This window comes from Cervus elaphus, chromosome 15 (assembly GCF_910594005.1).
Source record: "Cervus elaphus chromosome 15, mCerEla1.1, whole genome shotgun sequence".
NCBI lineage: Eukaryota > Metazoa > Chordata > Mammalia > Artiodactyla > Cervidae > Cervus > Cervus elaphus.
In genome coordinates this window covers 79847381-79874264 of record NC_057829.1, presented here as the reverse complement: position 1 = coordinate 79874264, position 26884 = coordinate 79847381, and the positions used below count along the sequence as shown (strand labels likewise).

The 26884-nt window shown below is 40.1% G+C and overlaps 1 protein-coding gene across 2 annotated transcripts in view; it reads left to right on the top strand.

Annotated features, from left to right (window-relative positions):
• The first annotated feature begins 309 nt into the window (after window positions 1–309).
• Window positions 310–26884, top strand: part of PDZD8 (PDZ domain containing 8) — a 76487-nt gene continuing 49912 nt past the window's right edge. Inside the window, exons 1-2 of one of the 2 annotated variants that reach the window (XM_043926034.1) lie at window positions 310–1990; window positions 2184–8394. In XM_043926034.1, the coding sequence (XP_043781969.1) occupies window positions 1119–1990; window positions 2184–2346 (1035 nt within the window). In that variant the 5' untranslated portion in view covers window positions 310–1118 and the 3' untranslated portion in view covers window positions 2347–8394. Of the gene's footprint in view, window positions 1991–2183; window positions 8395–26884 lie in introns of those variants that run through there. The other variant, XM_043926033.1, reaches the window with a different exon arrangement.

The window sequence follows — 26884 nt, the reverse complement described above, 5'->3', positions numbered from 1 at the left end:
CTCTGCGCCAGCGTTTGCATTTGTAAAACGGATGGTGGCTAACTAAAACTGGTAGCTAACTAAAACTGTCTCTTAAATGGGCTAAATGTGGCAATACACTCAGGGGCTTAACCCACTGCAAGAGCTTGACGGTGACTATTCATCTTCCAATCATCTGGCAAGTTCATCTCACTCCTCATTCATTCCTTGTAGCGGTTCTTTTCTGTCCTTCTGGTTTAAATCTCAAATATCTATCTAGGTAGTAAAGTTAGTTCGCATCTGACGCCTTTTTTTGGTCTGTCCCTCCTTCCCAGGGCCCACCCTCTGCGGACGCAGAGCGTCTGTTGGTCAGACTGATGGTCGGTTACGGCAGTCTCCGAGGCAATGCAATCTTGTCCTCGGCTTGGAAAGTCTCCGAACCGCTAGCTCAGATCCTCTGCGGCGCTGCCCTGCAGGGAAAGCCGCCAGCCCATTCTCAGGGGCGCGAGTGGAAGAATCACACTGCAGCAGAGGTAACAGACAGGGACCGAGGCCAATGAAGGGGGATGGGCGCATTAGAAGATAACGGGATGACCGGGATCAAGAACACGCCGCCACGCCCTCTCCGCCCGGCCTCTTATCCTCCAGCCGGTGGGCCCGGTTATCCTAGATCCGGACAGCGGCTTCCGAAGTGACAGCCACGTGGACTGCGGGGGACTAGAATGTTGGCGTGGGGGGCGGGGCTGGAAGGGCGCCCGAGAGGTGAAGAAGGACCCGCGTACGCATGCTCGGGCGCCGGCTGCCAGGCGACGCCGCCGGGAGCGAGTACGCTCCTGACGTCACGCGCCGCTCGTCCATTGAGCGGCGGCCGGAGGGAGGTGCCGTTCCGCCCCCTCCCGCCCCCGCCGCCGCCGCCGCCACCCCGGCAGCCGCCTCCGGGAGTGTCTGAGGGGGCGCTGGGCCGCCGCAGGCTCGGGCGCCGCAGCGCGCGGTCCGGAGCCGCCGGTCGAGGCCCAGCGTGCAGCTTGCTCCGACCCCCGCCGCCCGATGTCCTCAAGATGGAGTCGGCGGGGAGGGCGGCGTGAAGAAAGCGGCGCTGTGGGCGCTGGGGCAAGGGCCCGGGCGCCCCAGGCGGCGGCGGCGGCGGCGGCGGCGGCGGGATGGGGCTGCTCCTCATGATCCTGGCGTCGGCCGTGCTGGGCTCCTTCCTCACGCTCCTCACCCAGTTCCTGCTGCTCTACCGCAAACAGCCCGAGCCGCCGCCGGACGAGGCCGCCCGCGCGGCCGACGGCTTCCGCTACATCAAGCCGGTGCCGGGCCTGTCCCTGAGAGAGTACCTTTATGGCGGCGGCGGCGGGGCTGAGGAGCCCTCTGGCGGGCCCCCCGAGGGCGGCGCGACCCCGGCCCCCGAGACCCCCGCCCCGCCGACGCGCGAGACCTGCTACTTCCTCAACGCCATCATCCTGTTCTTGTTCCGGGAGCTGCGGGACACCGCACTTGCCCGCCGCTGGGTCACCAAGAAGATCAAGGTGGAGTTCGAGGAGCTGCTGCAGACCAAGACGGCTGGGCGCCTGCTGGAGGGGCTGAGCCTGCGGGACGTGTTCCTGGGTGAGACCGTGCCCTTCATCAAGACCATCCGGCTCCTACGGCCCGTGGCGCCCTCGGCCACCGGGGAGCCCGATGGCCCCGAGGGGGAGGCGCTGCCCCCCGCCACCACCCCCGAGGAGCTGGCCTTCGAGGCGGAGGTGGAGTACAACGGGGGCTTCCACCTGGCCATCGACGTGGACTTGGTCTTCGGCAAGTCCGCCTACCTGTTCGTCAAGCTATCGCGGGTGGTGGGGAGGCTGCGCTTCGTCCTCACCCGCGTGCCCTTCACCCACTGGTTCTTCTCCTTCGTGGAGGACCCGCGGATCGACTTCGAGGTGCGCTCCCAGTTCGAAGGGCGGCCCCTGCCCCAGCTCACCTCCTTCATCGTCAACCAGCTCAAGAAGATCATCAAGCGCAAGCACACCCTTCCGAGTTACAAGATCAGGTGAGAGGAAGGTTGCGGGGGAAGGTCGCCCGGGCGCGAGGGCCCCCTGGCTGCTGGGACCCCGAGCCTGGCAGGGCATTGCCTCCGTCGCTGGGTGGGAAGGGCAGAGACTTATAGAGCCCCTGCTTTCCAGGGCTCTTCCCCACCCTGGCCAGGGCCCTCGATTAAGTACCCACATTCTTTGCTTCCGAAGGGCATTAATAAGAAGCTGGAAGCCTTTACGTGTGCTCTTGGGCATCCACGGTGTTGTCAGCGCGGGTCGAAGCAGCATATTGAAAATGGAAGGGAAGTCCCTCCCTCCCCGGACGGCTCTGGGACTGTTGAGAAACTATTTCTCTAGGTGGTTGCTGCATTGAGGGCAGCTTTGCAGCATCGCCTTGGCCACATTGAGAAACTGTTCGTGGACACCAAGTACAGGCATGAGGAGTGTGCTGGGAGCCCAGAGCTGTTGTATTTTTGCAACCGCAGGCCAGTTTTGCCTTGGTGCTTTGGCAACTTTCAAGGCAGAGGCAGCATCTATTGGAAAGGAATACTTTTCCACTGCAAATTGGAAACGAGTTGGGAGCCTATACATCTTGTAGTTCTCTGTACCTTTTGTGTTAATGTCGTCTGGGGTAAATTCTGTAGCACAACCCCAGGCTGCCCCCTGACCTTTGAACTCTACTTGGCTGTAGGCTCCTCCCACAGTACCTGAAATTGCCCAGCAGGTAGTATTTTAAGATAGGTTAGTGACTTTAACTTTGTAAAGCCTACCTATATCTGGCGGCTTGATTTTTATGTAGTGTACTATTTTGATTAATGTACAAGGGTTTGGGTTTTTATTTATTTTTAATATCGTAGAGGTGGAAGGGGAAAAGAAATTTTGTGGGGCTGGAGTCTTCACTTTGGGAAGGGTCATATATGGCTATTTCTTCTAAAACAGATACATTTTTAACTTAAAGTGTTTAACCCTTTAGGATTTTCTTCTTTACCATAAAATTATGTAGTCTGGTATTTGCCTCACCTAGTTCCCTTTAGTGGAAGTTACATATTTCTAGATCACTAACTTGCTACCACAGTTTAAAACATCAGTGACCCAGATAATTCAGGAATGCTTTTGTTTGGGATGGAGTATTGACTTGTATTATGTGGCAGGTTTGCCTTAGTAATTGTGTTTGTTTAGGCTAACAGCATAGTGACAGCTTAAAACCTTCAAGTGGCAGAAATTTATAATGGAAAATTTTCCATAGATTTGCACAGGATGGTGAACTGGTCATTCACTGTCTGATTTCCTGTTCCGTGAAGTAGAACATACTTATGAAACCTACTCTTTCAGCTCTGGAATATGTGACTAAATTCTCAGTGAGTTATAGTGTTTAAGCAGTGAGGTGTTTATAGCAGTGTGTGGCTGAGAAAGTCATGAGAGAAAGTTGTTACAGATTTTGATATGTTTTCACAACTTCAGTTCTAATATTTTCTAAGTGGCTTTAAGATGCCAAAGACTTGACTAAGCTATTATTGATATTTGGGGGTTATTTGCAGGTTAGCCAGCGGTAATGGGATTACATGTCATTTTGGGTTGGTTGGTTGGTTGGTTAGTTGTTTTCAGTGTTGACTTGAAATTCAGTTAAATCTGAAGGAAATTGTGATTAGCAGTTATAGAGCCATTAATATGTTTATTTCCTTTGAAGGAAGTTTTAGCGTCTGTTCAATTGAATAGCATCATCATTTAAAATGTAGTCAAATTGCTTTTATTTACTGTATCCAAAAGGATTTTTAGAAAACCTAAAAATCTTGGGTGTGTTTGGGTATTATGATATTTCAACTTTTAAACCTGAAAAGTTAAATGGTCACCTCCAAAAGTCTACACTCTTGGGCTCTATATTCCAAAGAATAGTCAGTAAGTACTGCACAGAATATATCACTCAGTCTGTAAATATTTACTGTGCAACTGCTCTGTGCTTAACCATTATTCTGGGTACAGGGTTTCCATACAGTCTCAACCCTAATGGAGGTTGGAGTTTAGTGAGGATTGAATTAGCTGTACTTAATAAGATTTAGCTAGAATGTCATTGATGGGGTAACATTGAAGTAACTAGGAAGCTGATTTTAGTTTAGTAAAAGAAAAGGATAAAAGTATGAGGATGGAGAGTGCTGCTTCAGAAAGTGTTGAGTTCTCTTATCTGTGTGTAGCTGTTCTGCCAGGAATGTTTTAAACTACTGATGTTGTGGAGCAAATTCAAGTTTCAGCAAAGAGAACGAATTAAAATACATTTAAGATGTGTCACAATTCTCATAATGAGAATTAAAGTAGCTGTGGTTTCTCCTTTTTTATAGATGGGGAACAGTGCTCAGAGTAGTTAAATAACTTGCCTAAAGTCACACAACTGTCAGATGGTGAAATCCAGCTCAGATACAGCCAGACTACCCTTTTTTCTTAAACTATACTGTGTTGTCCTTAAGGGATTTTTAAAGTATGCCATCAAAATAATGTATGTGGGAGGTATGCTTTCAAATAACTGAGAACTCTTAAGAAGCATATGACTGTACAGCTTTTCTCCCCCCTTAAATTAGAAGTTTTGAGAAAGATTCCTTTTAAATTTTTTTTAATTTAAATCATAAGGGTAAATCTTTGGGTGCTACCCTATTAAGCATTTCATTTTTAATCCAGCAGATTTTGTTTCCAAATAGAAGGTCTTGCTAGTTTATCCTTTTTAGCTGCCTAATCTACTTAGTAGAGCTAAAGCAGTAAAGAGAACTGTATTGAATCTTAGGGTCTTTTGGCACTTGAAATTATTATAAAGGAGAACTATTTTAACAGTTGGCCTTGTTGTCACTTCTTCCCCCTCTTCATTTGTTTTTCCATTTTCATATTGCTAAAGTGAAAGTGTTTTAAAGTGGCCCATCAGGGCTACCAGTTCTGATCAGGAGATGAGAAGGCAGCTTAAGTGGTTGGCTGCTTTCTAAGGACCTAGCTGATAGACACTTCATTTTACCCAGGTAACATAGTTGGTAAAGGCTGTAGTATTTTTTTTAACGAGTATACATTTTTTTACATATTATTCTAATTTTATTAATATTCCAATGCCACTATCTCAGTGTTAATTTTTTTTGTTTTTTCTTAAAATGTACACTTTAAAATAGTAAATTAAAGCCATCATTTTAAAAATTATTATTAATCAAAAATTAGTCTTCAAGAGAAAAAGATTACCCGCAGTGTTCTTTTCTTCGCTCATTTTTTTTGTTGTTCTCAAAAATTTTGTTTTTATTTAATTTCCTATTAGCAGAGAATTATGGGTTACCAGTGCTCTTGACTACATGGAGAACCCATCTTCAACATGAAATCTAAGTAATAGTCCTGAGGAGTTTAGGGTTTGCGAGTCAGGTATTTGAGATTCTTACTGATGCTTCTCTTCCTAGGGTATCATTGCTGAGTAGTCAGCAGTGGTTGCATATTCAAAGGCCATATCTGGTTCGTAGGTGCTTTTAATTTGGCTTGCACTGTAGTTTTTTTGTTTCCTCATTGCCAGCATTTAAAAATGGATAATATTGCATGATTTGGATTTCTGGCTTCTCTTAGGAAAATCTGGAAGACCTTAAAGCACTAGGCCTGCATTCGTCCTAGCAGTAATAAGATGGGAGAGATGGAGTCTAGGTGCAGGAAGCTCTTACATAGAGTGAGTCCCCACCCACTTGCTACATTTACTGATGACACTTGCCTGCCTGGCATTATATACATTTGAAATTGCTTACTAAATGAACATTACTCTTGCTCTTCACTGCAAGTGGGAAGAGTGTTAGTAGCTGGGTAGTAGAGGGTGATCATTTTTATCCCTTTTTAAACATTATGTCTTTGAAAAGCCTTTCACTGAACAACTTTATTTTATAAAAGATATTATCATTATAATATTGAATGCTAAAAACATCATTCTATTGGAAATCTTTTAAAAATCCCTTGAAATGTTTTTCATTTCTCTGCAGTGTAGTGATAGTAAGTAGACAGTGGCTGCTTTTCCCTTGAGTTTGCTGGACTTTTGCTTTAGTGCAAAGTATGGGTCATCAGTTAACTAGGTATAAGTGTTTACTTCTCTGAGTTACAAATAAGGGGGCATCTACTTATTGACACTGTTTGAATTTAATAAATTAGTATGGAACAAATATTGGAAAACTTCACTTTTCAAGTTCATGGAATATCTTCTGAGCATGACTATTTTGTCAAAACTGTTTCATTCTTTTACTCTTAAAAATGTTCTGATATATATTTGTAGAAAATTTTCACATATTCTTAGTGACTGGAGATTGAGGATAGGTCTATATTTAGTTTGATAGGGTCTTTTAGCATAATTATCTGTATCTTCTCTAATATATGATTAATTTCAGAGAACTAAATTAGACTTGGTCTGGAAAGCCTCATACTATATAGAGCCGCTTGTAATTGTGTTATTTCTTCCTTGGTCTGAGATGAGAAAGCAAAACATTTATTCTTACGTTAATTATAACTTTTTAAAATTTTATTGAATATTGGAAGTAAAGATAGTTTCTAGTAATCAATGTCTTCTTAAAAATTTTCAAAATGAATTCTCTGAAAGCTGACAAAATCATTTGTAAAGTTAAATGTATGGTACTGTGTTTATTCACTTACACTTTCATACTTTTGTTTCTGTATATAAACAAATTTTTAAAAATATCTTTGCTTAGGCTGGAAAATACTTTAAAATAGCTACTAAGTATAATTTTACTTATATTAGTAGAAAAAATTCACCTTTGGTACTTTGGGATAGTGAAGACAAGGACATTGGGGTATCATTCTAGCTGTTCTAGAGTAATGATGTAATGTATTAGCTAATTTTTAATTTGTTATTTCTTGTACTTCTGCTCAGATGAGTATCTCTATATAAATGGAATTGTAAGATGACATTGTCTTAGATAAATAATTGTCATTTTTTAAATAATCACTTATTTTTAGTAACTAAAGATAACTGAAGTACTGAAGACTACCATACCAAGTGGAGAAGGAAATGGCAACCCACTCCAGTATTCTTGCCTGGACAGTTCTGTGGACAGAGGAGCCTGGTGGGCTATAGTCCATGGGGTCGCAAAGAGTTGGACAATACTAAGTGACTAAAACACACACACACACCCCATAGCTAGTGTTGTAAGAGTATGATGATAAAAATGGTTATAGCATAGTTCATGCTTTCAAGCTGGTTAGTCTTCCTGGGAAAAACAGAAAACAGTTAAAGCTCATTATACTGGCATTTGTATATATTTAAGACCTTCAGTTTTGTGAGAAATGAAGAGGAGCGATCAGTGTCTGCTAGGCAAACACTTGATTACTTTGTGCTGTATAATGTTTTGTGACCTTGGAATACTTGAGTATGCTCCAGTTTAGTGCTGGTTTTAACTTCTTGCAAGTTGGGTTTTCTTCAGCTATTTTGAATTACTATGATTTAGGCATTTAAAACACTTTAGATGGAAAATAGTATATTGAAAATTAAATCTTTGCTCTAAAAATTTGGCTTACATATTGAAAAGAGAAGAGTAATAATGAGGAAGCTGTTTGAGTCTAATCAGTAGTGTAGAGATGTGTTGGCTTCTGAGAAAGCCCTACTGTGTTACTGGAAATAGCCAAAGCAGATCACTATAAAGTAGATTGCATTGAAGGAGCATGCCTAATCAGACACTTAATATTGACTTATAAATATTACTAGTCTATCATATGAGATAGAGACACAGGTAATAAAATCAGTTTGCTAACCATATGCAAAGCACTCTGTGTGTACTTCCAAATACTTGCTATCTTTTTTCATAGTTACAGGAGCTGTGTAGGAGAAGTCGGTATCTCATTTTTACAGAGACGGTGGAAACTTGAGACTTCCAAGGGATTAGTGACCCTCTCAGAGTCTTTTTAAAAAGTCCTGGACTCCTAAAGTCATGTGTGTTATTTCTACGGAGATAAATCAATGGTTACTCTACCAGGAGTTTGCAAACAAACTGGTGCTAGGCTTACAAATTAAGAATGACTTTTACATTTTATAACTTTACATTTTAAAGTTGTTCAAACAAAAAGAAGAAGAATGTGCAACAGACCATATTGGATTCTAAAATATTTCCTTTCTCATCCACTGTAAAAAAAGGTTTGCTAATCCCTGGTCTAAACCCTGAAACAGAAAGCCCTAAAGTAAAAAACACACAAAAAAACTGTACTTCAGTGTATACAAAAAAGGAACATGTGTGCATATACAATACATTGAAAGGTACTTTTAAACCTTTTTTTGAGAGTCCTATCTTTTTGGAAAGCTAATGATAATGTTATAGCCACGCTTTCCGGGAAACAGACTCACTCAGAAGGACAATGCAGATAGTGGAGTGCAGTTTATTACACCGGCGGGCCCAAGGCAGTCTCCTCTTAGCCAAGGACCCCGTCCAGCATTTGTGAAAATCTTTTATACCCCATGCGTACGTGTCTAAACCCACCACCTACCCCATGTGTACGTGTCTAAACAGTCAATAGTCAATAAGCCCGCAGTTACATTCCAACCAGTTAATAATCGATAAGCCTGTGATTACATCCTGATAAATACGAAAAAAAGTTTATGACCTGTCCGGAGACAGGGGTGATTACGGTATGCTTCCTCTTATGCAGTGAGTAGCCTGGATGTGATCTTCAAGATTCCCCTGTCTGGAGGGGGTCTTATCTTTCCATTGTCGTCCCCACAGGCACTAAGCAGAGAGTTCAGAGTCCGCTGGAGAGGCAGCCGAGCATGGCCAGCACGGACAGGCCTGAGATGGAGTCCAGGCCCTATGAATTCCTTCTTCAATAACTGGTACTTTGCAGAAAAATGCATAAACAGTTTAATTTCATGGAATTTTTAGTCCCCTGGAAATCTGTCTGGGGTTCTTAACCCAGGTTGCATAGTAAACACAAAGGAATACAATTTTGTTCCCATAAATATAACTAAAACTAATCTTCTGAAAAAAAATACTAAGCACTTCATACTTTTGCTGGCCTTCTTGTATGGCTTCTACGGCTCACTGACCCAGCATTTCTCCCCTTCTCATCCTCCATACCCTCCGAACATTGTCATCAGGAAACAAATGCTGTTAAATCCCTTTGTTTCTTTCTAGAGTCATAGGACCTACCAATACTTTTGTCATGACATCAGAGCACATCACACTTCATTGGAAAGTTGTAAAGCGCCTACCTGGTCATTAGCAGAAGTTTTACAGAGTAGTTTCGAAATCTCTCTTGCCAAATTGCTGCTGCTGCTGCTAAGTCACTTCAGTCGTGTCCGACTCTGTGCGACCCCATAGACGGCAGCCCACTAGGCTCCGCCGTCCCTGGAATTCTTCAGGCAAGAACACTGGAATGGGTTGCCATTTCCTTCTCCAATGCATGAAAGTGAAAAGTGAAAGTGAAGTTGCTCAGTCGTTTCTGATTCTTCGCGACCCCATGGACTGCAGCCTACCAGGCTCCTCCATCCATGGGATTTTCCAGACAAGGATACTGGAGTAGGGTGCCATTGCCTTCTCCGTGCCAAATTGTTAGGACTCCGATAAAACCACATACTTACTGTATTTGTATTAGGGAAAAATGAGATGTAAGTGTTAATTATTTACCTTCAAATGAGTAGAACTGCAGGTGTTACAGAGAGGCTGCCAGTACTGTGGAATTATTTCACTCTTTTGTTTGAGGCTACAGAGAAGTACTTCAATTATCTATTCCACTAAATAGAGCTTTGGATTACCATATACCTTAATTCAGCACTCTGCTGCTCAAAAGGACCTTAGACAAAAGGCTTTTATCTTCTCTTATTCTCAGTTTCCATATTTGTAAAATGGAAATGAAATAATATCTATCTAATTGGAGATAATAAATGTCATATATGATACCTACTGAATAAATATATCTTTCCTTTAGTAACTAATTGAATGTACTCATTTATTGATTATCCTACATTCGTCACATTCTGCTAGAGATATGTCAGAAATTTGTTAGGTGATACTATAAAAAAAATTTCTCTTTTCAAATGAGTGATAAGCTCATTTTAAAAAAAATACAGAGAAAATCTGTTAGAGAAAATCACAGTGGAAAATCTCCTGTAATATGTCTTCTTAAAGAAAACTGTTAAATTCAGGGACTATTCTTCCATATTTTTTTCTAAATGTATTCTAATTTGTTGTTGTTCAGTCACTAAGTCATGTGACCTCTTTGTGACCCTGTGGATTGCAGCACAGCAGGCTTCCCTGTCCTTTACTATCTCCCAGAGTTTGCTTAAATTCCTGTCCATTGAGTTGGTGATGCTATCTAACCATCTGATCCTCTGCCACCCTCTTCTCCTGCCTTTAATCTTTCCCAGCAGCAGGGTCTTTTCCAGTGAGTTGGCTCTTCACATCAGGTGGCCAGAATATTGGAGCTTCCCTCTGTCCAGGGGATCCTCCCAGCAAGAACACTAGAACAGGTTGCCATTTCCTCCTCCAGGGGATCTTCCCTACCCAGGGAATCCAGCCAGTGTCTCCTGCATTGGCAAGTGGATTCTTTACGCCTAATGCCACCTGGGAAGCCCCTGTAATTTGTTACTAATTTATAAAAACAGTTGGTATCCCACTGTTAGCATCTTGCTTTTTTGGTATGTTTTACTCACTGTATCTTAGGTTTTTAAGTGTACCTGCTTTATTTTCTTTTTAAAGGTGCTTGGAATTACCCTGATTGTAAGTACCACAAGTTAACCAATTCCTTGTTGATTTTTTCCCCAGTTTTTCACTAATATAAATAATGGTATCACAGACATTCCTCTATCTATATATCTTTGAGTAGATACTAGTTTTTTTTCTTGTGATTTGTTTTTTTTGAAGGAGTATGTATTTTTTGTTTTTTTTTTCCCCCCCATTTTTTTTGCCAGTGGTCAAGTAGTATTTAGGAGCATTAAGGAGTTGAAAATATACTCCTCTCCCTTTTAATTTCATTCCTCGATATACCCATTGTTAAGTTTGTGGTGTACACCCAGCTCTGTGCTCAATCACAGGTACATCAATACAAGCCTTTGAGGTGTACACCAAACTCTTATGCTCAAACACAAATATACAAGCCTCTTATATACTGAGGAGGTGCCTGTCTCTTCCTCTTTCGCTCCCTCTCTGTGTCCCCATCCTTTTCTCCTCAATAAAAAAAATGGGGAGTGTAATATAAATGTGACCCTGAAAATTGGTTTGTAGGTGTAACACGAACATCCCTCCAGGCAGCATGTATAGGTCTAATTCACTGATTTATTCCATTCCTGGTCATACTTTATTTTCTATAACTTATTTTCTCTGGCTCTGACCTTTTATTCCATACCTCTTCCTCTCACTTAGTTTGTTCTAGCCTCCTGGGTGTTCTCACACTCCAATCTTACAGCCATCCTGAGGCCTTGGCTAGTTGTTCTCCAGGAATATTTTTCCCATAGATAGCCAAAGAGCTCACCCTGTCACTTTTCAGGTCCTTGCTTCCGTATCACCTTTTAGTTATCCTATAAAAAAATAAAAATAAAAAATAAAATAAAATACCATTAAAAAAAAAAAAAAGTACATTAGTGTATTATGTGTGGAATTATTGGGTTTTTTTGCACAGACTTTTTACTGACACATTGTGTGTGTGTTTCTGTGTGTGATATAGAAACTGCCCAAATCCTAAGGACACACTTAAATTCTCACAAAGTGAACTCAGCCTTGTAACTGAAGTGCTGGGATTTTAATTTAGTCTGAAGAATACCTATTCGTTGACTTTCTTTAAATGGAATGTATAGAATATATTAACTTTTTTTTTAATGGTTGAAGGTTGTTATAAACACAGACTGATAATGTGTAATCCAATTCTGATTATAAAATCAGTACTGAGGAGGAATGCCTTCTCTCCCAACACACATACATGCACTCCAATGATGCTGATTGAGGTTTCCAAAAGTTGACAGTGCTGACTTCAAGGTCTGTCAGGCACCTTATGGACACCATCTCTCTTCCTCTGATTCTTACACACAAACAAAGACAAAACATGAATGCATTTGCAACCTTCTCTAACACTCTAGAAGCCCTGGTTTTTGATTTCACATTGTTTGGAAAGGTCAGTATTGATAAACTAGATTATCATCCTTCCCTTGGACAGATACAATAAAACTTATTTTCACATAATTAGCAGTTTTCTGAAAACCAGCTGAATGCTTCAGAACATGTATTTCTTCTGTAATCAGCACATTGGGTCTTTATTTTGTGCCCATGAATTCTTTATATATTGTAGGGGGAATGGAGCTGATAATATGCTACGTGAATTACTGAAATATCTATGCCTTGATTTGCATAACTTTGATTAAAAAGCTGCACAATTTCCCCCTCCCCAGCATAATTAGTTTTTCTTGATATGTACTTACAACAAACATGCTGATTAGCAAGCACAACAGTAAAGATGTTTTATCTGCCTGTAGTGCAGGAGACGCTGGGGAGACAGGTGTGATCCCGGGATGGGGAAGATGCCCTGGAGTAGGGCATGGCAACCCACTCCCAGTATTCTTGCAGGGAGAATCCCACGACAGCCGAGCCTGGTCACAGAGTTGGACACAACTGAAGCAACTGAGCATGCACGCATTCTTTTGCATTAAGTACCTGTTAACGTGCACTTGCTTCATTTGGTGAGGTGTGTGCCTGTCGCTGAATAGGTGTGTGTTTAGAAATGGTACTTCTGCTAGGATCAACTCCATATCCTCCTAGATTATCTGCATTATAAGTGACTGTTGTTTTTAGTTTTTTTTTTTTTGTTGTAAAATCTTCAGGAGCAATATGGGGAGAAAGTATTTCTGTTTAGCAGCTGGCTATAAGAATCTCTGTTTTGAAAATGACTGTGTTCTTAGTACAGCTGTTTCACGCAGGCATCAGTGTCTGCTAAACAGAGCATCTGGTGGTGTGTGCTAACTAATGTCCTCCTCACACAATAGCCTTTCATGCTTGTGAGATTGTACTCATACTCATTACTAAGGATGGATGTGGTTGCTGACTGCACAATCTCTCTACTTAGTTATTTGGTCAAGCAAGTAAATTATTCAAAGCTTTTAGTTCTGTGAAACTTGGTGTAGCTGAAGTTAAGAGCCATTCTTCTGTAGCTCATTTCATCATATGATAATTATTTTTATAACACACAAAATTTTGTTTTGTTCTCACCATTATTAAGTACAATATTCTGTAAAATTCAGGAAGATGATGTCTGGCCTATTTTAAAGTTTGGGAAGGTTATTAGTTCTCAATATTTAACTTTGGATTTTAATCAGGACTAGAATTGCAGACCGGAGAAGGCAATGGCACCCCACTCCAGTACTCTTGCCTGGAAAATCCCATGGATGGAGGAGCCTGGTAGGCTGCAGTCCATGGGGTCGGGAAAAGTCGGACACAACTGAGCGACTTCACTTTCACTTTTCACCTTTATGCATTGGAGAAGGAAATGGCAACCCACTCCAGTGTTCTTGCCTGGAGAATCCCAGGGATGGGGTAGCACAGAATCAGACACGACTGAAGTGACTTAGCAGTAGCAGAATTGCAGACTCTTAACATGGGAAAAATTTAAGTAAATGTTTGTAGTGAAATATGACAGCTTTTGTTTACTCATTCTGGAATAGTAGGTAGCACAGATTTAGTTCAGGTATTTTGAAATTCATGAAGTATTAGGAGATAAATCATGGCAATCTTAGTCTGTAGTAAAGCCCATGAATATAGTTTATCTAAATGAAAGGCTATTTTAGGGGTCAGTTGCTTACCTTTATTTTAAGCTTCATGAAAGCTTAGAGTTTCAATGTAATTGGTCATAGGCCATGGTAAGAGACCTTCACGTTGTAGGTTGTGATAAACATAAAAAGATAGATCTATTAGATGTGGTCAAGAGAATTGCTTTGGTTTCCTGAGCAACTCATCTCGTTTGATACTTTATCTCCCTCATGCATAGGATATCAGTTAACACTGACTCACCTTTGAGTCACCAGCTATTGAGTTCTTTAGTGAGGGACTTGGCAGCCTCTGTTATCACTCTTGTCAGCCTATATATAAAACCACTTCAGAAAATTTTGTAACATCTTAGACCTTGATTAGTGTATGCAGAATTAGGAGTTTGGATAAAAGTGAACCTTGCATATTAGGTAGAGGGTGTATGGATGAATGAGCAGGAGGGAAAGTTTTTTTGTAACATTATTTGTTATCCTTGTTTTTATTCGTTTCATTACCACTTAGAAGTACTTTTTTCTCCCCAGGAGTACAGAAATTAAAATCATTTTCCCAAGTATGAACTTTATCCACCTAATGTGCCCCAAGGAATTCCATAAATAGAACAATTCTGTGTGGGTTTCCTTAAGAAACCCATGCAGTGTCTTAATATATTCAGTTTAATATAAGTCTTTGTTTAAAAAGCTTAATGACACAGAAATATAAAGGTGATACCTAAGGTAGGGAAGCATACTGGCTATTATTAACTTGTTTCTTTGCACTTGCAAATTTATATCCACACAAAGGACACAGTTTTTAAGAGACCAGCTAGTAGAGTGACTGAAATCATGGTCATGTGAAATCTGAAGTCCAAGAAAGACAAATAGCTACAATCTTGAACATCATCCATGGTGAATACTAAGACCTGAGATGGTTCCTTGTGGAAGGGAAGAAGTTTGCTGTCTGACATGTCTCTAGGAGACCATCCTTCAAATAAATAAATAGAAAGTTTGACAGGAAATGTTTCTAGAGCATCTCCCTATGCCAAATGCTTTATGTGAACTTTCTCATCTAATCCTTAGAGTAACCTTGTAAGACAGGTTCTAATTATTACATATGTTTACAGATGGAGAGACTGAGGCTCTCAAAGTTGAAATAGCTTGCCCAGGTCTCAAAGCTAATAAGTGTTGGACCTGAAATTCAAAACTAAGACTTAACTAAAATCTGTGTCCTTACCACTGCTTTAAACTATCATGTAAAAAAGGAACTGAGAAGTGAAGGATGCTAAGTGCTTTACATTATTTCTTGTAATCTTTATAAGAGCACTGTGAGATCATTGTTATTGTCCTCCTTCTGATATGAGGAAACTGAGGTTTAAAGGCAAGCGTTGACTCAGGGTCACGTTGCTGCAAAGTGGCAGAACAGGATCCCAAGCCCAGCTGTCTGGCTCCAGAGTCTGCTCTTAACCACTCTTCTGTACTACCTGCCATAGATGTTTCCTCTCTTCAGGCAACTCCCGGTTTAGCTGGGAGGAGTGGGAGGTGTGGGAGAACCACAGAGAGACAGACATGTAATGTGATTAGTGAGAAGCTGTGACCAGATGGTGGGGGTGGGGAGGGGGCTGCTGGTTAGAGAGGAGGTGACTTTGAAGGAGAACTTAAATAGTGTAAATTAGGAACTTACCATCCGGGGCTAGTTACACGATCAGAGTGATTAGCAGGCAGACAAATCTCTCAGGAGAAATAATATGGCTGTGCTAACCTTGCTGAGTGGAGGAGCTTGGTGTATGAATTGTCTTTTTAGTGTAATATTAGTTGAGTTGTCTACATAAAATAGAAGATTTGAAATTTAGGTCCATAGTTTACCAATATAGAAAATAGTGTTTCGAACTACTTGTACTTTGTTTTCTTTCTCGTTACATACGGTTTTGCATGTGTACTGTACTTTGCATAATAATGGGCACCATACAAGTTATGACTAATAGAGGTTTGTGATGATATTTAAATACACCAGGAGAACTCTTTCTTTAAATGACTACTGAGGTACCTCCAAAGAACAATGAATGGAGACACATTTTGAAATGATCACCACTGATTTATCTAGTTTATATATTTGGTCTAGGAGATTTGGGAGCACATTTATGTTTGCTAAAAGTTCCTAATGTGAGAGAGTCAAGACTGTCAGACTAAAAGGCAAAAACCACACAGAACTCCCAGTTGCCTGCTCCTATCTGCTTGTTCTACTCTTCATTAGGCAGGATGTAGTGCTGGTTATGTTCCTGAGCCTGAGATAAGACTCGTCTCTGAGTGCCTGACTGTGATTGGTCTCTCCATCCTTGAACACAGTAAACCTTTGTTGAAGGGATAAGATGACATTTAAGCTGATTGTTGAGGGATGGTGTGGCTTTAGACCTAGGGAGATGGGATGGAAGTTTAGTGTGGGTAGAAGAAATAGCAAAGGAACAGAATCAGGACACTGTGTACTATCTTTAGGGACATTAAGGAAGCCAGTTTGATGAGACTCAAGCGCAGAGAAGGGAGAAAACTAGCGTTTGTGTACCTGTCACCTGCTGAGAACTCTACGAGGTGCTTCACATGTGTGAACTCTCTAATTAATAGTCCTGGGAAGTAGCTTTTTATTTAGAGAAAATAAAAGACAGAGGCTCTTGTTTTTGGTTCAGAAAATGGTCTTTTTTAAGAAGAGGAAACATAATTTTAGAAGTCACAAAATTCTGACTAATCATTGATAACCTGAACCAAGCTAGTGGGGAACACAGAATATTAGAATATTAGCAGCAGGAAATTGGGGGAACAGAGGTGGGACTGGTTGGTTGTGAGGAGGAGGTACAAGTTACCTTCAGATTTTTAAGAGTTCATGAAATCAATCATGCCAAGAAGAGAAAACAGGAGAGGAGGAGCAAGTTTGAAGGAAAGGTGTTCCATTTACTTTTAAGCATAAATATATGGAATTCATAGATGCAGTGAGAGCAAATGATGTTGCTAAGGAAAGTACAGAAGAGAAAGGAAAGAAAGAATCCAAGTTGTTTTAGTTTACAGAACAAACTTCTAATTCTCCATTATGGGAAATTTCAAGCTTACTCAAAAGTTAAAGAGAATAGTTTGATAAACCCCATTATCTGTAGCCAGATAGTCATTAACTTGTAGGCACTTTTGATCTTCTGTATTTTCCCATGCTCCCCCCCTTTGATTATTTTGAAACAAATATCTAGGAACTGGGACCATAATCTGTGTTTGTATGACTAAATCATGTTAACACAACACCTTCCCTCTTTGACAAGGCCTCATCCAACCTCTACATGAATATTTTGAGAAATAGAAGGCAAGCAATGCCTCGAGACAGTTGTGCCTTTTTTATTATTATTATTATCTCTTAATTGGTAGAAAGTTTTCCCTTTTATTGAGTTGAAAACTCTAGCTGATTTATTATTATGGCAAGGATACAAGAACCCATGGTGAAGTCCAAAGTAGATTTAGGCCTGAGAATATTTTTATATTGGGTTTGTAGTAAAGCCTTTTCTCTAAAGATCACAGTGTTTGCAAACAGTTTTACTGCTGCCATGTGATAGAGATGTCACCAGCTGGCATTCAGGGTGCTTATAGAACAGTCTTGAAACATCTTAGAGCAAAAACATATTTTAGATGTTAAAAAAGATTCTCTCGGATCCACATATGAGAAGAAGGCTTGGCGTTTCTTGTAAGTGTAAAATTTTAAATATGTATTTTTAAAATGTTATCAGAGTAACATATTTTTAAATTAAACATGGTTTTTCTTTTAAACTTTTACTGCAGTATAACTCACTGCTTAAAAAGCACACTAACTGTAAAAGTTCAGTTCAGTGAATTTTTACAAAATGAACAAAACAGCATTCAGAACAAGGAATAGAATATTACCAGCAATCAGGAAGTCCCTCATATGCTGCTTTCCCTACTCTGCTTAGCAGTAACTACTGTCCTGCCATCTACCACCATTGCTTTCTGTGGGGGCGGGGGCGTGCCTATTTTTTAACTTGTATAAATTGAGCCATAGTCTTTACACTCATTGTTTTTCTGGGTTCTTTGACTCAACAGCACGTTTGCGAGATTGTTTCCACGTTATTGTGTATATAGTTTGTTCATTATATTTGCTGTGGTGTCTTCACATGTACCTCGATTTATCCCTTCTACTGTTGATGGATAGTTGGATATTGCTGTTATAAGTATTCTTATACATGTTTTTGGTTAACATTTGTGCACATTTCTATTGGATATCTAGGATTGCCAAGTCATAGGTTAAGCATCTATTCTGGTGTAGTAGATACAGCCACACAGTTTTACAGTAGTTATAATAGCACACTAGCAGTTTCACATCCTTTTCAACATTTGGTATTGTCTGTCTTTTCATTTGGAGAACGTGCCTGCCAGCGTAGGAGACTTAAAGACACGGGTTTGATCCTTGGGTCGGGAAAATCCCCCGGAGAAGGGCCTGGCAACCCACTCCAGTATTCTTGCCTGGATAATTCCATGGACAGAGGAGCCTGGTGGGTTACAGTCCATAGCGTTGCAAAGAGTTGGACATGACTGAAGCGACTTACCATGCATGCGCGCATGTCTTTTCATTTGAGTTAATGCACATAATTTTAAATAATGTACATAATTTTAAAATCAAACATAATAGAAGGACTGATAATTAAAATCAGTGATTACTTCCCTAAACCCTCTACTTTCCTCCTGTAAATCACAGTCTTCAGAAGCAACCATTTATATGTACTATTTCTATTTTTGGCAACTTTTAATTTAAGAGGCAGTGATAAATAGCATAGATTTTGAAGCCAGACTGCTTAGATTCTCTTCTTGGCTTTACCACTTACTGACTGTGTAACCTTGAGCAAGTTTTTTAACCTCTCTGTGTCTCAGTTTCTTCATCTACAAAATGGGGATTAATTATAGTATCTATCTTACAAAATTGCGAGAATTAATAAATGACTTATGTAGTAAGTACTCAGTAAAGGTTAGCTGTACTAATTAATGACATTACCTATATTGTTCAACCAAGTCATACAATCAGTTGTCTTGCTTCAACATCTTTAAATATTTTCTATTGATTGACTTCCTTCTAAGATACATGAAGATTTAGCTAAATGATACCTTCTCACCTTCCTTTCGGAGAAGGAAATGGCAACCCACTCCAGTGTTCTTGCCTGGAGAATCCCAGGGACAGGTAAGCCTGGTGGGCTGCCGTCTATGGGCTCGCACAGAGGCGGACATGACTGAATCGACTTAGCAGCAGCAGCAGCATATTCATTTCTATCTTTCCCCAATCCAGTTATGTCACTATTTTCAGTTCATTCACTGAGCTGCATCCTTGTTTATATATAGTAACAACTATGTTTTATTCGAACTGAAATCTTCCTTGATTGATATATATACCTTATTGTTAGGTCTGTACACTTTTTTTTTTATTGCAGAACTGCCAAATATGCCAGTTTATGCTTCCTTTTCTATATTATAATTTCAAAATCTTTGAGCCATTCAAATCAGTATGTTCCTAGAGTCAAGTTTGAATTCTTTTTTATCCTCTTACCAAATTGCCTTAACCAAATCTTCAAGATTTAATTGAAAAATGAACCTCTTCCTTATTTCTTCTTCCATTCCCTATATTCTGGAGATCCCCTTCTTAGAGTTTTCATCACCTTCCCCAAACTGGACTTTTCCCTTGGTTTGCCACAGTCCTGTCATCTGGGTTTAGGACATCATTGCCTTCTTGACTTGGATCCCCTGTTTCCTGGATTACTTTCTTCTTTCTTGCTTTAGACCCTCATTTTGTTGGCATGTATTACATGTAACTTTTTAATAAAGGATGCAGTCTCCAGCATGTTCTCTGTGAACCAGTTGTGTGAATTGGGGAAATGATCTGCAGCTGTGCCTCACCCTGTTGTTGCTGAGTGAGAATCAAGCACAGTAGTACATTTGAAACCATGCCCATCCTTGTCAGATAACTGCAGACCAGGTCTAGAGCATGTATTCCAGCAGAAATCAGGGTGGTCATCAAGTCAGCCTCAGGAACTGTAGACCAGGCTCTGGAGTTATGTTTGAGTTCTTTTATGGACAAATTGTGTCCCCAAAATGTTAAAGCCCTAACCTTCAATGTAACTATTTGAGATAATAGGGCCTTTAAGGAGGTAATTAACATTAAAGAGTTCATAAGGATGGAGTTCTCATCCTAGTAGGACTGGCTCTTTACAAGAACAGGAAGAGATGCCAGCAGTGTGTGTGCAGAGAGAAAAGGCCGTGAGAGGGTACAGCAAGAAGGTGGCTGTCTATAAGCCAGGAGAGAGGTTTTACCAGAAACCAGCCCCCCTGGCATCTTGATCTTTGACTTCCACTGTGAGAAAACAAGCTTCTGTTTTTTATGCCACCCAGTCTATGGTATTCTGTTGTGGCAGTGCTAGGAAACTAATACAGGTTCCAGTTTTGGCTCCAGTGTATAGTGTTTGTGAGACGTCTAGGACTGTTTCCTTACGTACAGTGTGCTATTCCTGGTTTGGGGAGTTAAGTGAGCAAGTAAGTGCTGTATACAGTCAGTGCCTGGTATGGTAGCCATTCAGTAACCCTTTTTCATAAGCCTTAAAACAACCTGTAAGTTACTTTATTTTAGTTAGGAAAGGATAGATTTATTACTTTGTCAGGCAAAGGAGGACACACTGGGCTTCTGCCTCGAAAAACTGTGTGTCCCCTATAAGTTATTTTAATGAAAAGTGTTATTTATGGTTTTGTTTCTTTAATCAGATAATTCTAACCAAATATTTACATATCAAAACAATGACAAGAGCAACTATCTCTGGGTAACTGGGTTAGATTTTTTTAAGGTAGCTTTATTGAGATATAATTCATACTCCAAATTCAGCTATTTAAATCTATAATTCGGTGGTTTTTAGTATATTCACAGATATGTACCACTGTCACTACCGTCATTTTAGACCATTTTTTATCACCTCAAAAACAAAACCCCATACCCTCAACCATCATCCTCTTTACCCATCTACCACCCTGAACCCTAAGCAACCACTAATTACTTTCTGTCTCTGTAGATGTCTTTATTCTGGATTTTCATATGAATGAAATCATGTAATTTGTGGCTTTGGGGCTTACTAGCTACCTCTATTTGAATATTTTTTTCTGCTCTTCTCTCTCTCTCCCCTCCCCTCCCACTGGCACTCCCGTTATGTTTATGTTGGTGTACTTAATGGTATCATTTCTCTAAGGCTCAGTTTGTTTTTTCATCCACGCCCCCCCGCCCCCCCATTCTTTGGCTTGGCAACCTCTATTGCTCTGTCTTCGAGTTCACTACTTTTTTTTCTTCTACAAGTTCATAGCTACTGTTCAGAGCCCTTTTGTTGAACTTCAGAATTTCTCTGCACTTTAAATTATATTGTACTTTTCAAGTCCAGAATTCACACTTTTTAAAAATATATATATATCTAAATATATATCAATGTATCCATTGATATTAAAGATTTCATGTGACATTGTCATAATACCTCCTTTTACTTCTTTAATCATGCTTTAAACATTTTTTGTAAAAACATATGTTTAAGAGCTATTTTAAAGTCTTCTTCTGTTAAGTCCAGCACTTGGTCATTTTAACTGGCAGTTTGTAGTTTGTGTTGCCTGCTTTCTTTCTGCTTTACAGATCATGCTTTCCTGTTGCTTTATATGCCTCATATTTTTTGTTGGAAACCAAATATTTTAGATAATATATTGTAGTAACTGGATACTGGTCCCCGTCTCCCAGGGTTTAGTGTTTGTTTGTTTAGTGATTGTTTTAGTGATTTGCCTGGATTATTTTAGTGGAGTGTTAAGCCTCTGACGTGTCTTTTGTTTTCAGCAATGTCCTGGAATGTTCCATGACTCTAGCTGTTGGATGTTAGATGGAAGTGGGATGGGGGGTGGCAGAAGCTTGAGGTCCTCTTGGGTTGCCTCTCTTGGCAGAGAACCACTGTGTCATAAACCAGGGCAAGGACAATCAAGATGGCAGAATCCTTAGTGTGCTACGCCCAAGATAGAGTCTGCGTTTCTCAAGTGGGGACAGGGTCAATGAAAGGAGCTCCCAATTTCTTGAGCATTCTTGCCCTGAACTTAACCTCATCATAGGTAGTCGAGGGCCAGATGAGAAACACTGATGACCTATTCTTCCCTCTGACAGGGAACTGGAGTTGGGGCGGTGGTGATGGCAAGGCAGCCTGTGTTCTTGGCTTCAGCAGTCCAGAGTGAAATCTCTCTTGCTGAGCCTGTTGGTGGGCGCAGTCTTGACGTCAGCACCATAGACTCTCACCTTTCTTACCACATTTCTATAGGTTTTCTTGAATAGAAGTTTCTTTACTTGCTGTTTGCCCTTGGAGCCATTTCCAGAGGGCTTAATATCTGTTTTAATAATTTCCCCAGTTTTACTGGAAATTTAATAATTTCCCCAGTAGGTCAATGGAGTGTCTCATGCTGTTGTTATGAAAGTCCATCTTCCCAGATTGGTTTTTAAAGTTTTCTACAAGAGGAAATACAGATAGCTTGTCAAAGGTTTGTCTTCTGGGAACTTGAGTGAGAAAACTGACAGTTTTAAATTGATAGGTTAACAAGAGATAAAGGCTAATGAAACGATTTTGTGGTAGGGTGGGAAGACAAAGTTCAGTTCAGTGTCTCAGTCTTGTCTGACTCTTTGCGACCCCATGGACTGCAGCATGCTAGGCTTCCCTGTCCATCACCAACTCCCGGAGCTTACTCAAACTCCAGTCCATCAAGTCGGTGATGCCATCCAACCATCTCATCCTCTGTGGTCCCCTTATCTTCCTGCCTTCAATCTTTCCCAGCATCAGGATCTTTTCTAGTGAGTCAGTTCTTCACATCAGGTGGCCGAAGTGTTGGAGTTTAAGCTTCAACATCAGTCCTTCCAGTGAATATTCAGGACTGATTTCCTTTAGGATGGACTGGCTGGATCCTTCTGGCTGTCCAAGGGACTCTCAAGAGTCTTCTCCAACACCACAGTTAGTTCAAAAGCATCAATTCTTCGGCGCTCAGCTTCCTTTATAGTCCAGCTCTTACATCTGTACACGACTACTGAAAGAACCATAGCTTTGACTAGACTGACCTTTGTTGGTAAAGTAACATTTCTGCTTTTTAATGTGCTGTCTAGGTTGGTCATAACTTTTCTTCCAAGGAGCAAACGTCTTTTAATTTCATGGCTGCAGTCACCATCTGCAGTGATTTTTGGAGCCCCCAAAAATAAAGTCAGCCACTGTTTCCACTGTTTCCCCATCTGTTTGCCATCAGGTGATGGGACCAGATGCCATGATCTTAGTTTTCTGAATGTTGAGTTTTAAGCCAACATTTTTACTCTCCTCTTTCACTTTCATCAAGAGGCTCTTTAGTAGTTCTTCGCTTTCTGCCATAAGGGTGGTGTCATCTGCATATCTGAGGTTATTGATATTTATCCTGGCAATCTTGATTCCAGCTTATGCTTCATCCAGTCCAGCATTTCTCATGATGGTCTCTGCATTTAAGTTAAATAAGCAGGGTGACAATATACAGCCTTCATGTACTCCTTTCCCGATTTGGAACCAGTCTGTTGTTCCATGTCCAGTTCTAACTGTTGCTTCTTGACCTGCATCCAGATTTCTCAGGAGGCAGATCAGATGGTCTGGTATTCCCATCTCTTTAATAATTTTCCACAGTTTCTTGTGATCCACACAGTCAAAGGCTTTGGCATAGTCAATAAAACAGAGGTAGATGTTTTTCTGGAACTCTCTCGCTTTTTCCATGATCCAATGGATGTTGGCAATTTGATCTCAGGTTCCTCTGCTTTTTCTAAATCCAGCTTGAACATTTGGAAATTCACGTACTGTTGAAGTCTGGCTTGGAGAATTTTGAGCATTACTTTGCTAGCTGGTGAGATGAGTGCAGTTGTGCAGTAGTTTGAGCATTCTTTGGCATTGCCTTTCTTTGGAATTGGAATGAAAACTAATATTTTCCAGTTCTTTGGCCACTGCTGAGTTTTCCAAATTTGCTGGCATATTGAGTGCAACACTTTGACAGCATCATCTTTTAGCATTTGAAATAGCTCAACTGGAATTCATCACTTCTACTAGCTTTGTTCATAGTGATGCTTTCTAAGGCCCACTTGACTTCTCATCCCAGGATATCTGGCTCTAGGTGTGATCACACCATTGTGATTATCTGGGTCATGAAGATCTTTTTTTATAGTTCTTCTGTGTATTGTTGCCACCTCTTCTTAATATCTTCTGCTTCTGTTAGGTCCATACCATTTCTGTTCTCTATTGTGCCTATCTTTGCATGAAATGTTCCCTTGGGAAGACAAAAGAAAGGTATAGAAGTAGCCTGCTTCATTGTTTGGATTCGTTTATGGGTTTGAGCTACTAAAGACTTGGACTAAAAGTTTTGAAAACCAGGTGTTCTTTGTGAGAGTGTGGATTCTGTTTATTAACTTGCTGAACAAGTAGCTTTTTGTTTTGTTTTCTTGAAGTATAGTTTAATTTGCAATGTTGTGTTAATTACTGCTATACCGCAAAGTGACTCAGTTATACACATATTTATTAATACATTCTTTTTCATGCTCTTTTCCATTATGGTTTATCACAGAATATTGAATATAGTTCCCTGTGCTCTACTGTAGGACCTTGTTGTTTATCCGTCTATATATTAAAACTTACGTGTGTTAACCCCAACCTCCAACTTTATCCCTCCCCCTGACTCCTCCCCCTTAGCAACCACCAGTCTGTTCTCAATGTCCGTGATTCTGTTCATCTTTCATAGATAGGTTTATTTGTGTCATATTTTAGATTCCACAGGGACTTGCCGGGTGGTTCAGTGGTTAAGACTTTGTACTCCAATGCAGGGGTCACTGGTTCAAGCCCTGGTTGGGAAACTAAGATCCCCATGCCACATGGCTTGGCCCTAAAAAAAGAAATAGATTCCACGTATAAGTTATATTATATGGTATCTGTCTTTCTCTTTCTGACTTACACTTGCATCTGTTGACGTGTACTGCTGCAAATGGCATTATTTTGTTCTTTTATGGCTGAATAATATTTCATTGTATGTGTGTAGCACATCTTCTTTATTCATTCATTTGTCTCTGGACATTTAGAGGTTGTTTCCATGTCTTGGCTGTTGTGAATAGTGCTACTGTGAACATAGGGGTGTATGTATTTTTTTGAATTATAGTTTGTCTGGATATATGCCCAGGAGTATGATTGCTAGATCATATGGTAATTCTATTTTTAGTTTTCTGAGGAACCTCTCTACTGTTTTCTAGAGTGACTATGACTACATCAACTTACATTACCACCAGCCAGGTAGCAGGGTTCCCTTTTCTCCATACCCTCCCCAACATTTGTTGTTTGTAAACTCTTTAATAATGGCCATTCTGACCAGGTTGAGGTAGTACCTCACTGTAATAGTTTTGATTTGCATTTCTCTGATAATTAATGATGTTGAGCATCTTTTCATGTGCTTATTGGCCATCTGTATTTCTTTGGAGAAATGTCTTTTTAGATCTTCTGCCCATTTTTATTTTGGGCTATTTTCTTGTTCAGTTGTATGAACTGTTGGTATATTTCAGAAATTAAGCCCATGTCAGTTGCATTATTTGCAAATATTTTCTCCCATTCTATAGGTCATCTTTTTGTTTTGTTTATTTATTTATTTGCTGTACAAAAGCTTGTAAGTTTGATTAGGTTCTGTTTGTTTATTTCTATTGCCTTGGGAGGTTGACCTATGAAAATTCTGGTATGATTTGTGTCAGAGAATGTTTTGCCTGTGTTCTCTTCTAGGAGTTTTATGGTGTCACGTCTTAAAGTCTTTAAGCCGTTTTGATTCTGTTTTTGTGTATGATGAGAGGGTGTTGAACAAGTAGCTTTATCTCACTGTTTAGTGTGCTGTTTTTAAATGAAATACATTTTTAAATTTTAGTTTATTTTTGTGCAGAAATCATTTCAGCAACACCCCTAGTAGTATTAATAAACCCAAATTAGATTTTAGTGCTTGTAACATTGAAGTCACACACCTGTGAGAAATTTTTTAATTGAATTTTAGCTTTATATTTGACAAGAAAAGTTAATTCATGGAGCAGCTGTAATTTAGCACCTGGATTCTTCAAAGTTGCTAGTGTTTGTAGTGCTTTTTGTGATTTTTTTGTTTTTAATAGAGTGACAGTAACATGTTCTTCAGGAGTCATAAGGCTTATTAAAAACACTGAGCTACACCATCCTTCTGTCATTTCTATGATAGATGTAGTTTCTAGCTTTTTTTTCTCTCAGAAATTTGGCGCCAGTCTGTCTGAATCAAATAAGTTCAATGGAAACTAAGAAACAAAAGGGGCCTTTCTGTTTTCCATCTATTTCAAAAGCAGAAGAAAAGCACTGAGCATTATCTGTGTACCTACTTGCCTTTCCCTAAGAAGTTTTTTCTTTAATCCTGTTCATCGGGCAACCGTAAAATTGTATTTCTCTCCCTCTAACAATCTTTTTCAGTATAAACTGTTGAGGGCCATTCATATTTTCTTAATGTTTGTTTCACATTTAATGTTGGATTTTTATAAACCAGATCGATACATGTTTCAGTCCTGATGGTATGTGTGAGGGGTTAGATAATTAGATGTGAGACCAGATCACATCTGAGATTTCAAGGCATAAGTGCCCAGCAATTTAAATAACTATGAGATAAAGAAGAATGAAAGCAGTGTGTGTGATCCACCATGATAAAGGACCTAAAGCCGGTTATTTCGGGTTTAAGTAGGCTTTGAGGAATAGGGGAGACCTTCCCTTAGTACAGAAGGCTTGAAAGCAGGAATACACATGGCATCCTCTGGGTGCATGAGGGTGATGACTCTTCTAGATTGGAAAGTTTCTATTAAGGAAAAATGCTATTGGAAAGATTGGTTTTGGTAGACCTTGAATATGAAACCAAGAACTTTTGACTTTCTTTTGTATTGTATGGTTAGTGAGAAGGCATAAAGCTTTTGAGCAGATAAATGTCATATCTAGTGACAGCAAATAGGGTTAATTGAAAACTATGGACCCTCAAATCCAATTTTCTCTTATTTTCTTTGTCCTTTGCTTAAATAGAGGAGTACGAATTATGTTTCAAATTAAAGTTTTTTAAAGCCTGCAGATTATAACTCACCACAAGCATC